Source organism: Miscanthus floridulus, chromosome 8 (genome assembly GCF_019320115.1).
Source record: "Miscanthus floridulus cultivar M001 chromosome 8, ASM1932011v1, whole genome shotgun sequence".
Taxonomy (NCBI): Eukaryota; Viridiplantae; Streptophyta; class Magnoliopsida; order Poales; family Poaceae; genus Miscanthus; species Miscanthus floridulus.
This window is the reverse complement of record NC_089587.1, coordinates 42,806,288-42,818,778: the sequence shown is the minus strand read 5'-3', so window position 1 is coordinate 42,818,778 and position 12,491 is coordinate 42,806,288. Positions and strand designations below refer to the sequence as shown.

Sequence of the window (12,491 nt, the reverse complement as noted above, 5' to 3'; positions counted from 1 at the left end):
ATGTCTTAATTTGCCAAATGGCTTCTTGTTACTTGTAGATCTCTCCAGCCCCATTTAGAGTTGGGGAAGGTGAACCTCCGCCTTCTTGGGATCCGGTACCAACTCCAAAAGGTACTCCAAAAGCTTCTATATGACTATAAGTTTATATATGCTTCTATAAGACGACTATAATCTTTATTACAGCTTCTATATGACATGGTCAATAATATAACTTCTATATGACATGGTTAATAATATTTAGCTTCTATATGACTATAAAATTGTATGCTTCAGTCCTACAATGCGTCTCTCACTACGAGATCGTATTAGAAAGAGGAGGGAGGAAGAAGACGATGACATGATGCTATTTATTTTCCCTGCCTTATATCTTATGAGTTCTGCTAAAGGAGGGGAAAAGAAGAAACGTCATACTTCGGAAGAAATAGGCGATGTTAAAGTTCGTAGACTCCTCGAGGGACATGTCAAGAACTGTCAAGTTGCATTTAGGATGGAACCACACATCTTTAGAGAATTGGCAAATTATCTTAGAAGCAAAAGGCTTGTTGTTGATACTAGGATAACTGTGGAGGAGAAGTTGGGTTTCTTCCTATACATGTTAAGTCACAATGCCTCGTATGAGGATCTCCAAGTGTTCTTTGGGCACAGCAATGACACCTTCCATCATCACATCAACCACTTCTTCAAGGTGGTCATTCTCGCACTCTCTCGCCGTTACCTTCAAGCTCCTGATCCTAATCAAGTGCATAAAAAATCCAAGACAATCCTAGATTCTATCCATTTTTCAAGAATTGTATAGGTGCCATTGATGGAACTCATATTCCTATTTCCATAGCCTCTGAGAAAGCTTCTACTTTTAGAAATAGGAAGGGCACACTAAGCATTAATGTGATGGTGGCATGCGATTTCGATCTCAACTTCACTTTCATTTCTAGTGGATGGGAGGGATCGGCTACAGATTCTAGAGTGCTACGATCAGCTATGAGCAAGGGCTTCCAAGTACCTCCAGGCAAATTCTATCTGGTTGATGGAGGGTATGCAAATACTCCATCTTTTCTTGCTCCATATCGGGGAGTTCGATACCATTTGAAAGAATTTGGGGCTGGACATCGAAGGCCGCAGAACCCAAAGGAGCTCTTTAACCACCGCCACGCACTACTGAGGAACCATGTGGAAAGGGCTTTGGGGGTGCTTAAGAAGCGCTTCCCCATTCTGAAAGTTGCCACATTCCACATGTTGGAAAATCAAGTAAAGATACCTATAGCTGCTTCCATCTTCCATAATCTGATCCGATTACTTCATGGAGATGAGGAATGGTTAGATCATCAGCCAGATAATATCCCTCCAAGAAACTTTGTTGCTGTACCAAGTGGTGATCAAATGAATGACCTAAATGTGGGTTCAGTACAAGGCAACGCTTTAAGAGACACCATCGCCCAAGAAATGTGGGTTCAGTACCAGCAACATTTAAATTAATCTTTGAATAGGCTGTAATAAGTTAATAAGCTTGTAATAAGCATGGATTGTAATTAAGCAGAGACTTCTTTTTAGTCTTTAAATTAGTCTTTGAATAGGTTGTAATAAGCTTTTGTCATGAATAAGCTTGTAATAAACTTGGCTTGTAATAATTGAATAAGCTTGTAATAAGTGAATAGGCTTGTGTCATATTTGATAGCGATGGTTGGAAAAGGCTCCCCGAAGCTCAATATGATTGCAAGGGCGTCACCAAAGTTGCACCGGTTCTTGGGTACAATAAGTGGTATTAAAAAGAAGGCTTCTCCTAAATGCAGTAAGGCAAAGAAGACTGGAGGTTCTCCGAGAGGTATGGTGTTTAATTCTCTGCTATTATTGTTGTTATTTCTCTGCTATTATTGCTGTTATTTCTTTGTAGTTGTTTGCTACTAAAAAGAACTTTCTTGAAGTAATTCTCTTCTATACAGTTTATTCCACCATGTGCTATTATAGTAGTTTTAGTAAACCTGTAACCTATAAACTGGTATTTCTTTACTGTTATTTCTATTTGCTAATTTTTGGTAACCTGATGTCTGACCATGGTTTACGTAGTAGTAAAGCAAAGAGCGGACTGGAATCCAGCCCTTGAGAAGTCCCTAGTAGACTTCTCCATGAGCATAAAGATAGTGGCTACATAGGTGACAACGGATGGACCCCTGAAGGGTGGAATAAAATGGTGAAGGAGTTCCATCTGAGGAACAAGTATGTCAACTACACAAAGAGTCAGATTCAAAACAAAGAAGGACAGCTAAAGAAAGACTATAGGATGCTCAAAGAGGCAAGGAGGCAAAGTGGGGCTAGCTGGAATGAAGATAGGCATATGGTTGAAGGATCACCATCTATGTGGGATAACCTTGAAATTGTAAGTTGATTTCTTGAAGTAATTCTATGGATATCCTCATAGTGATAACCTCATATTTGATCAATGGTTCTCTTTGAATGTGCAGACATTCCCTAAAATTAGGAAGTTCCACAACAGTAAGGCAAGATTTCCACTATTTGATGCTTTGGGAGAGCTTTATGATGGTAGATTTACTTTCTATAGTTGCAAACAGTGTCAATCAATATATTCTTTTAGCTTCTCACTTTAGTATTTGTTTGTTTCTATCTTGCTGCTCTATATTATCCTGTGATTCACTTGACTTGTCTAGTAGTCTTTGATCAAGTATTTTTTATAGTGCTGATGACTAAGCAACAATATGCTAGTTACAGTAATGCTTTTCTCCTAGTGCTGATGACTATGCAACAATATGCTAGTTTTATAGAGTTAGGTTATATGCTTCTACTTGTCACAATTTATAGATGTCAGAACAACTCTACATCCATGTTCTTCTCATCTGTATTGTGATGAGTTTTCTTCAGTTATGCACTACTAGTTGCTCTGCATGATATTCCCCCCCCCCAATTAACTCCTTCTAGTTGTCATAACTATATTGGTTCTCTTTATACTTGAATTTTATGAGGAAAGACCACTTTCTATAGCTATTTCCTTGTTATCGTGTAGGTCATTTGGCTGAAGGTACTTACAATCTGACTTCTCTTGAGCCACCACAAGAGGAAGCACCACTTCGACAAATTCATGATGTAGATGACTTGGACAACATTGAGGTTCATGAAGTACTAGATGAAGATGATTCAATCACTGAGATACAAGAGGAAGCAAGTGAGGTTGTAGCTGTTGAAAGAAATGAACAACGAGGTTCTCTGTCACGAGATGAAGAAAATGAGGTCGTAGCTGTTGAAAGAAGCAGGCAGCGAAGAACTACTACTACTACATCAAGCAAAAAACATGAAAAGGAAGAAAAGAGACCTAAGAAGGGTGAAAGGATTGAAGAAATGATGGGGAGATACCTAGACATGAGGACTAAGCAAGTACAAGATGAGTCTGCAGATCTAGCCAAAGAAAAGGAGGTTGCTCAAGGTAATGACTTCTCTATCAAAATGTGTATATCCGTTTTGAGCACAATGAAAATGACAAAGGAAGAAAAGGCAAATGCATTTGCAGTGTTCATCAAGAGCAAAGAAAATAGATAGGCCTTCCTAAGTGGTTCTGAACTAGATCGAGAAGCAACTTTGGTTTGGCTCAAAAATACGATGGTCTAACAGGTCAGTCTACTTAATTGCTAAAAACTTGATTTTTTCCTTCTATTAGTTTAGGGGCTCTGAACCGCACACTCCATGACAGTCAAGTAGGGGCTCAATTTTCACTGCACTATTTGTTTAGGAGCTGCTTGCTTACTTATCAATCTTGCTATCTACTTTGTTGCTTGATTTATGGCTATCATGGTTCCTGTCTTACTTTCCTGAAATGAATCTGTTTCAGTCTTATAACTGGAGCTTTACATTTTCCTTTTGAAGATAGTGAGTTAGTGACTATGCAGACCATTCAGTAGATTGATAATAGTGCTTGTACAATTTTCTTTTTCTCTTTTTTTTGCCAAAGGATTTTTTATAAGTTGCCGAAGGATACCTACAAGTTTAAAAAGATGTCAAACTTTTAATAGCATCCTAGTTCTTGTATTTGGTGAAATCCTTCTCTTGACATCTAGCTGTAGTCTTTCTAGTAGGCAGAAATACCAGAATAACAGATACCATCAAAGTGAAGGACGTATTGTACCTTCAAAGCATGTTTCATTAATTGCTTCTGTTAATGTTTCTATAATGGCAGCAACACTGACAGAGGCCCACTCAACATGTTTTTTTTTGCAAGAGATAGGATAGAGCCTGTGAAGGCACTGACTAGTTTCATAACTAATCAAAGCTTTTAAACTGGCATATTGATTCATAACTTAACATGTTTCATAACTAACCAACTGAAGAGTTCACTTTTTAGTTCAGTTTTGATTCTTTGGTTCAGTTTTTCATGCTCATTAACACTTGCAAGTCCAATTTGTATGTTTCAGGTTTTGGAGAACCTAAGGATACTAAGGTAGTACAGGATAAATTTGCTTCGTTCGTTTGTGCAGAACGTTTGTGTTTCTATCAAGTTGCTGCGTAGCTGCGTAGAACCCTTTCATTTTATACCTAAATTTAATCTAAGATTTGTGCCAGATGTGATCTTGTGGAAGCAAGAGATTACTACTAGATACAACAAGTAGAAGACTCCTTTCAAAGCTTTGGTACCTTGATTATTGTTTGTTAGGTGGTCAGTGATATAGATGATATAAATTCTTCAATCGACTGTATATGGGAGAGTTCCAAAGGGTGTGTGTTCTTCCATGGGACTTACAGCTGACTCTCCATGTTTTAGAAGCTTATCTTATGCCATGGGCATCAATATACCATGGTTAAATGGGACAAATAACTTATTATTTATGCTCAACAGCCTTCATGTTTGTTTTAGATCTGGATATTCTGTTGGATTTGCTTTGTATGGTAATTTGTTTTTTTATAGATCTATGTTATTCTCATGTAAATTTTCAGTGCCATGTAATCTTGGAACTATGAGCTCGTGAGGTTTTTGTTTCCTATTTTCATGTGAAATAGGGGACTTGTCTGTGACAGCAAGTACACTAGCAGCTGCAAGTAGCAGTTTTTTTTTTCTATTTTTCTTCTATGTAATCAGACCAAGAATGGTTCGGTTCCTGTGATCCTGTTCAGCCGAACATAACTTTAAATCAGACCAGAAATACATCAGGATAGGTTTTGAATCAGACGAGGAATGAGCGGAGGAAGGGGATCCACTTGATTCTGGCCAGGAATTGTTCAAGGGCAGGAATGGTTCCACAAGAACCGAACGAGGCCTAAAAAAGAATAGCCTTTAGCAGCATTCTCTCTTTTTTCCCACCGAGAATCCGCGGATACATGTCCTCACAAGTCACAGCGCCCAACAAAAAATAAAAAAAGCAGACAAAATCTAAAATCTAGCGAGCTCCCGCGGTCCCGCCGCCGCCTGCCGCAGTGCCGCTCCCTGCTCCTCCGAAAAACGGCTGAACCCTACTCCCGCCACCTCGCTTCAGCCCTCCCATGGCCGTCGCTGCTCGCGCCGCCCTCCCGCGGCCGCACCTCTCCCTCCCTTCCTCCTCCCACCTCAGGCCCCGTCTGTCCCTCACGCCCTCCTCCGCCCCTCGCCTGCGCGGCGGCGCTGCCACCTCCGTCGCCGCCGGCACCTCCGCCGCGCCGCAGCAGCACCAGGTCACCACGCGCCTGGGCGACGTGATCGAGGCGCAGCAGTTCGACCGGGACGCGCTGAACGAGATCTTCGAGGTGGCGCGGGAGATGGAGGCCGTGGAGCGGGGCTCCCACGGCGCCCCCAGCCGCGTCCTCGAGGGGTACCTCATGGCCACGCTCTTCTACGAGCCCTCCACGCGCACGCGCCTCTCCTTCGAGGCCGCTATGCGGAGGCTCGGCGGGGAGGTGCTCACCACTGAGAACGCGCGCGAGTTCTCTTCCGCCGCCAAGGGGGAGACACTCGAAGGTGAACTACTGAGCTTCAGCTGCCTTGTTGAATACGTTAGATTTTGTATTAGTGACGGTGAGGGAGTTGTTGAAGTGGAAAGGTTGGTGTCTCCACTATATTACGGGTGCTGTTGAGAACGGTTGGTGCCTGAGCACATGCTTGTAGGTGAGGAAATGAGCATGCCAAGCTTTCTACCAACATATCGGTTTTCTATTTCTGTTTTGGGAACCATTGCTTGCCACTAGTTAACAATTGCCAAATTTCCATTTCTCTGAAATTTTCAATTCTGAACTAGTCAAAAGATAAAACTGGATTTAATTGACACAAAAGGAAAATGATGTAATGGATTACCTCCTCCGTTGCAGAACTAAATTTGTTCTTAAGTTACAATTCGGACAGAATTTTACCAATTTCTGTCTCTTGAGAGAGAATTCGAGGTTACTAACCATGTCTATCCATGACTCAGATACCATAAGAACCGTTGAGGGTTATTCTGATATTATTGTTCTGAGACATTTTGAAAGTGGAGCCGCAAGGAGAGCAGCGGATACTGTGAATATTCCTGTTATTAATGCAGGTGATGGGCCAGGGCAACATCCAACCCAGGTAAATGTTCAGTGTCTGACCCTCCCTCCATCTGTCTTACTTTAAAAAGTAGTGTCAATTGTCATCCTTGGAGGTTGGCTCCTGAGAGTGATTTTTGAGTTTTCTAATCTTGGCACAAGAGCTAAAAACTGCATTTTAGTGAATGATGGTCTAGCCATTGGTTGGGATGTTGCAAAGTTGTCAACAAGCGACAATGACCTGTTTGATGGCTATTTTGAAGTTTGGGTACATTGGGAGGTTGAAAAGGATAGGAAGCTGCACTTGGACTTGAGGATGGACACTCCTGCAAGGGCTTAGCCTGGATATTCTTGTAGTATTTTCTTCACATGGTTTCTGTCTGTGTTTCTGGACCTGTCTGATGGTCCATTAAGTATTGTGTTATATGATTGTAGCATTGGAAGAATGAAAGTGAGCACAGCAAAATAAACCATTCGTAGATCTCCTTAGAACAGGCCATGTACTGGAATATGCTTTGTACCATTTATTTATAAATTTGACTAGGCCTTCATTGTGTTGTCAACTTCCTGATTGTATATTCTACACCTGCAAGAATTCCTTCTACCACAAATCAGCAAACACATTACATGCTACAGCTAATTGTTTGTAGTCATTTACTCAAAGGTTCATCTGGAATACCCAAGTATCTGCTGCATCTTGATGATAAGTAAAGTCAGGTCATACTCACTGGAGTGCATTCTATATTTCTATAACAACTTGCTGAAATACCTTTTGTGTTGCATCTATCTTAAGGTTTGAAAATTTTGCAGTGCCATGTGTAATTCGCAATTTCATTCTTTTCTTCAGGCTCTGTTGGATGTGTACACAATAAAGAGAGAAATTGGCACACTAGATGGGATAAAACTTGGTTTGGTTGGTGACCTTGCTAATGGGAGGACAGTTCGTTCTCTGGCTTACTTGATTGCTAAGTACCAGAACATTAAGATATACTTTGTATCTCCAGATGTTGTTAAAATGAAGGTACGAGTCTTGTAAAGAAATATCTTTGACTTTGTTTCATTTATCCTCTATTTTATCCATACAGAATAAATGGAATTGTGTTTGTTTTCATTCTGTCCAAAGGATGACATCAAGGACTACTTAAATTCCAAAGGTGTTGAATGGGAAGAAAGTTCAGATTTGTTGGAGGTGGCTTCCAAGTGTGATGTTATTTATCAAACACGCATTCAAAAAGAAAGATTTGGTGAGAGGATTGATCTTTATGAAGCTGCTCGTGGTAAGTACATCGTGGATAAGAAGGTCTTAGATGTGCTGCCAAAGCATGCTGTGATCATGCATCCCCTTCCAAGGCTTGATGAGGTTAGAAATTGTCATTATGACTTCAGTAATTTTCACAGTATCCATTCTTTTCCATCGTAGTAGTCCATGTCCCCAGTGAGATGTAATTTGTTGTAGTTTACACTAGGAATTAACTATGGGTGCTGGCTTTGTCCAGTTGGTATTAGGCTGTATTTCCTTAGCGTTTCACAGTTTAAACTAGCATTTCAAATGCCAGCTTATCACAATTTAATCTAATATTTAAGTATGAGCAGTAGGTCTCTGTCGATGTGTTAGATAATGATAATCTTGTGTGATGGAATCACCATCACTTTTAGACCTTTTATGTTTGTTCATGCTGCAAAAGGGGTTATGTTGGGTTTAAAAAAAAGTTATATATTCACTTTAGAGAAGCTATAAATGACATAAGTGCAACTCTAGGACCTTTGTAAAATTCACTTGCTGAATCAATGACTTCAGCAAGCTAACAAAATAAGTAGTAACATCCATTTATCCATCTCTCCAATAGTTTCCTATACTAGCTTCCTAAAAAACAAAAAGAGGGTCCATGACTTTTTCTTTGTGTCAACCCATCAGTTCGCTGCCACCCCCCTGTTGCATGCTCCTGCAGCCAGGCATTGCTGCCCCTCAGCCAGGTGTGGTTGCCCCCCAGCCACCTGCTCCCAACCTTCAGGTAGCAAAAACGGGCCACAGCCGTTCGCTGGCCGCATCCTAGCCGGCCAGGCGGCCCCTGGCCACTGCCAGCCACCCCAGCCAGCCGCAGCCGCCTGCAGCAAGGCCAGTGTCGGCCTGGGTTTGGCCAGTGCTGGCTAGGAGGCTCGGGCAGTCTAGGGTTGGCCAAGGCTTGTTTTCATTGTTCTACAGCTGTTGGCAGTATGAGCATTCATAATTCACTTGTGAAAAAAGAATTGGATTGGTCTTCAGACGATGATACTATTTAATCATTTCTCCTGGTCTACCTCTGCATAGTCGGAGGAAAACGTGCAAGAAAACATGGTGGTTCTGTCCCGGAACATATTGTCATATATTGAGATAAACAATGAGGGCACGAGAGGGGTTATGATCCTACATAGCGAGCCCTGGCCGGCTGTAGCCAGCCTTGGCCATGCCATATGAAACGTTCATAAAAAAATCAACAGCAAACCCCTGCCTCTAGATAGTAGCAGCTGTCCTCTTGCCACCAGCAGCCACAGCCTCTGGTCTTCCGTGGCCAGCTCTGATCAGCCGTAGCTACCCCTGGCTGGCCATAATCAGTCCTGGCCATTGCCCAGTGTTGCTGTCGCCGGCCAGAGCTGGCTATGGCATGACCAGACACACAATTGATGAACTAAATGTCAAAAATCTATTCATGGGATGGCAAATTAAGTTGCAATATAAAAACAAGATGCCACTACACTTATGAATGCACTGTTCATCAACCAAGAATACAAGAGCACAACAAAGAACAATTTGCCATCCACATTTGAATCTACTGTTCATTGACTGACAAAACTATTTCACCTGTAAAACAAATTGCAACAAAAAAGCTGAAAGCATTGTTCATCGACTGACATGTATACATGATTTTTTATATGATTTATATAAATAATATTAAAATACTGTGTTAACAAAAAAAATCATCCTGCAAACTCCTGCCCACAGACAGGAGCAGCCACCCTCCAGCTAGCTGCAGCCAGCCCTGTCCTGCCGTAGCCAGGTTAGGACTGCCCCTGCCGAGGCCAGGGCCGGCCTCAGCCGGCTGGTGTGGCCAGCAACTGCCTGGCGTGGCTGAGCATGGCCAGCGTCTGGCTGTGGGCGGCCAGACGCAGCTGGTGGCCGGCTGGGTGTGGCTGCAGCCGCCCATGTCACGGCCATGGTCGGTCAGGTGGTGGCCGGGTGTAGCCAGGCGATGCTAGGCAGTGGTGGCTAGAGTTGGTTAGGGCTGCGTACCTTCAAGGGGCGGCGGCTTCAGAGGTTGGGAACTCCAGACTCACATGAAAATAGAGAAAAATGTGGTAGAAGCAAAAAAAAAAGGGCGCCGGGGGGGGGGGGGGGGGGGGGGGGGGTGGAGATACGTTCTTCCTATCCAGCGCAGAAAGTTAGGAGTTGGAGGGGATTTTTGTTGCAACTTCTTATTTTTAAGGAGTTGTTTTACTTGTCCTTTTTGCCAAAAAAAACCCCTCAAATTGGGAGTTCATTTACAAAGCTCCTGGAGTTGCTAACTAGTTAAAACTGTAATTTTCTGAACAAGTTGCTAAATTTTTTGACAAATGCTTTCGATAGCAACTTTACCAATAAATCCAGCATAGCACATAACAGTGCTATTACTACTACAAAAACTGGTCTTTAGTGGACATGTGGATGGAAGTGTTAAAATTTTCTGTTTTGACTAGGTTGTAATTACTGTATCAAACTAAATAGTTTGGTGTAAGTAGATATTATGTACCAGTTTTTCATAAGTATGCATGTGCTGTTCCAATGTCAAAGCCTCCTGTAAACTCGGGAGCTACTTAGCCACAAGATTGCTCCACAGCTGGTTCGAACAGATGTCAGGTTATGGATCTTTAGAATAGTCAATAGTTGGTATGAGTCTATCTGGAAGATGGCTGGAAACCACATTGAGATTTAGAGAAGTTGATGGTTGGAACTTTTTCACTTTCTTATTTCTTAACACCAATATTGTGCATATTTGTTTTTTCACAGAAGTGCTATACAAAAACCATTTCACATCGGGGGGAACTACTTATATTTACCATATAACTGATGAAATAACTATGTTAGTTACTGTGTATTCAGCTATCTCGATTATAAATTCTTTGACATGGAGTTGACACACTCTTTGCATTTTTTCTTTGATGTTTGTTGCTACATTTGTCAGTGCAGTCCAATGCAAACCAAGAAATCTAAATGAGATCAATTCTTTTGCAGATCACAGTAGAAGTCGATAGTGATCCAAGAGCTGCATATTTTAGGCAGGCTAAAAATGGCCTGTACATAAGGATGGCATTGCTCAAACTTCTGCTTGTTGGTAACTGACATTTCTGCTAGTGCATGAGCTTGTGCTGCGTCAAGTGATGAGAAAATGTACTAATAATCAGCAGCTCCTGTCAAAATTCAACGTTCCTGTGCTATGCAGGTAATAAAAGTCTGGATCCATGTGAGAATGCAGCATTATTTTGCATGGCCAATGTTCATGTACAAATCCTTGTTCTCATGTGACGTGAGAACAAGGAACATCACTGATTTTGCTTGCACAAAGTCATTTGACCGATTCAGTTGTGATGATGCTCTGCTACATTTTTATCAAGCGTGGCACATACATATTTAGTATTGTTTGGCAGTAAAATTTACCTGCATGATTCTTTGGTAGGATAATATCACTGAGCTACCTCTGTTCAGTTCAGGCTACTTGCCTACTTGTGCATAACAACACTACTGATTTGGACTTTGATTAATGCTGCGGGTGTGCCATAGATGGTAAAGCAATAGCAAATAGCGATGGTGTTCAGTTGTGACAGCACTAGATACCTGACTGAATCATGAACTGATTGGCACTGCAAATCCTGCCCAGCTTCAATTTTTCTATCACCAGCGATAGCTATCTGTAGTCTTCATTCAGAAGTTGAGAATCTGTGGTGTATGTGTATAAATGTATTAATATAACAAGGAAAATGAAGATTAGGATAGCTAAACTACCGTAACATGTATTTCATCAATTTCAGTTTAATTTGAGGAATTGAGGCTATCAGATATGTATGTACACTAGGATTTGTGCTCATTGTGGCTATCAGATATGTATACTAGGATTTGTGCTCGTTTGCTTCATAGGCCTGATTCTTGGATTTTGCCACCCCCTTCCCCTCGCCTCCGCCTTGTTTGTTCTCATGTTTTTTTTTGATGGGCCTATGGGCTTGACTTTTGTTTTGTCGGCCTGATTTGCACTCTGATCTATTTTTGTTTTATCAGGTTGTGGTGTTGTGTTGATTTTCTGTCTGAACCATATAATACCTTCATATCTTCTGAAAGTTACTGGGTGTTCCATTTGTTTCTTAAAGAATATCATTATACTTTTGTCAAAAGTTAAACTATTGTGAGTTTGAAAAGTTCATAAGAAAGTATTGATATTGATATTTATGATATAATTAAGTATATTATGGAAATATATTTATGAAAACTTTAATGGTACTATTTTGATATTATAAATATTAATATTTTCTAATAATTTTGGTCTAATTTACGATGATGGTTTAGCTTAGGACAAACCTAAATGATATTCTGTTTGAGATTCTAAAATTACATTCTTTTGGGATGGAGAGAGAGAGTCTCTCATACACATATAATATAATTAACTTTACAAAATAAGTTGTTGAATTGTAACCTTCTGAAATAGGAAAAAAAAGGTAACTCAGAATTGTACATCTGTTATCTTGTGTTGTGTTAAAGCTATTGCAACCTAAACAAATTTGCCAGTTTGTTAATCGTGTGAAAAAAAGCGACTACTGCAATCCAGAACTCTATAATAACCGATTAAGAGGTAGACATTGCCTAATGTACCGATGAAGCACTGATTTTAGGACAGAGAAAACTAGTGCAGCCACATGAGGGTGAAACTGATTCACACCGTCACATGCACACATGACATATAGGTTGACCCTTTCCTTTTTGGGCTGATAGGTAAGAATTGTATGATCCCATCTCATGG

At 40.9% G+C, this 12,491-nt stretch overlaps 1 protein-coding gene and 2 pseudogenes across 1 annotated transcript; all 3 read left to right on the top strand.

Moving 5' to 3' along the window:
- The first annotated feature begins 280 nt into the window (after window positions 1–280).
- Window positions 281–1,473, top strand: LOC136471783 (protein ANTAGONIST OF LIKE HETEROCHROMATIN PROTEIN 1-like; annotated as a pseudogene).
- Window positions 1,474–1,674: 201 nt separating this feature from the next.
- Window positions 1,675–4,507, top strand: LOC136468952 (uncharacterized; annotated as a pseudogene).
- A 684-nt stretch (window positions 4,508–5,191) lies between these two features.
- Window positions 5,192–11,541, top strand: LOC136471782 (aspartate carbamoyltransferase, chloroplastic-like). The gene is made up of 5 exons (XM_066469535.1): window positions 5,192–5,926; window positions 6,375–6,514; window positions 7,319–7,492; window positions 7,595–7,831; window positions 10,718–11,541. The coding sequence occupies exons 1-5, from the start codon at window positions 5,476–5,478 to the stop codon at window positions 10,823–10,825; spliced, it is 1,110 nt and encodes a 369-aa protein (XP_066325632.1). The 5' UTR covers window positions 5,192–5,475; the 3' UTR covers window positions 10,826–11,541.
- The last annotated feature ends 950 nt before the right edge of the window (window positions 11,542–12,491 follow it).

Coding starts and splice junctions, on each gene's coding strand:
- LOC136471782 (XM_066469535.1), top strand. CDS start 5,476: ATGGCCGTCGCTGCTCGCGCCGCCCTCCCGCGGCCGCACCTCTCCCTC. Junction 5,927..6,374: donor CAAGGGGGAGACACTCGAAG/GTGAACTACTGA, acceptor TCCATGACTCAG/ATACCATAAGAACCGTTGAG. Junction 7,832..10,717: donor CCCTTCCAAGGCTTGATGAG/GTTAGAAATTGT, acceptor ATTCTTTTGCAG/ATCACAGTAGAAGTCGATAG.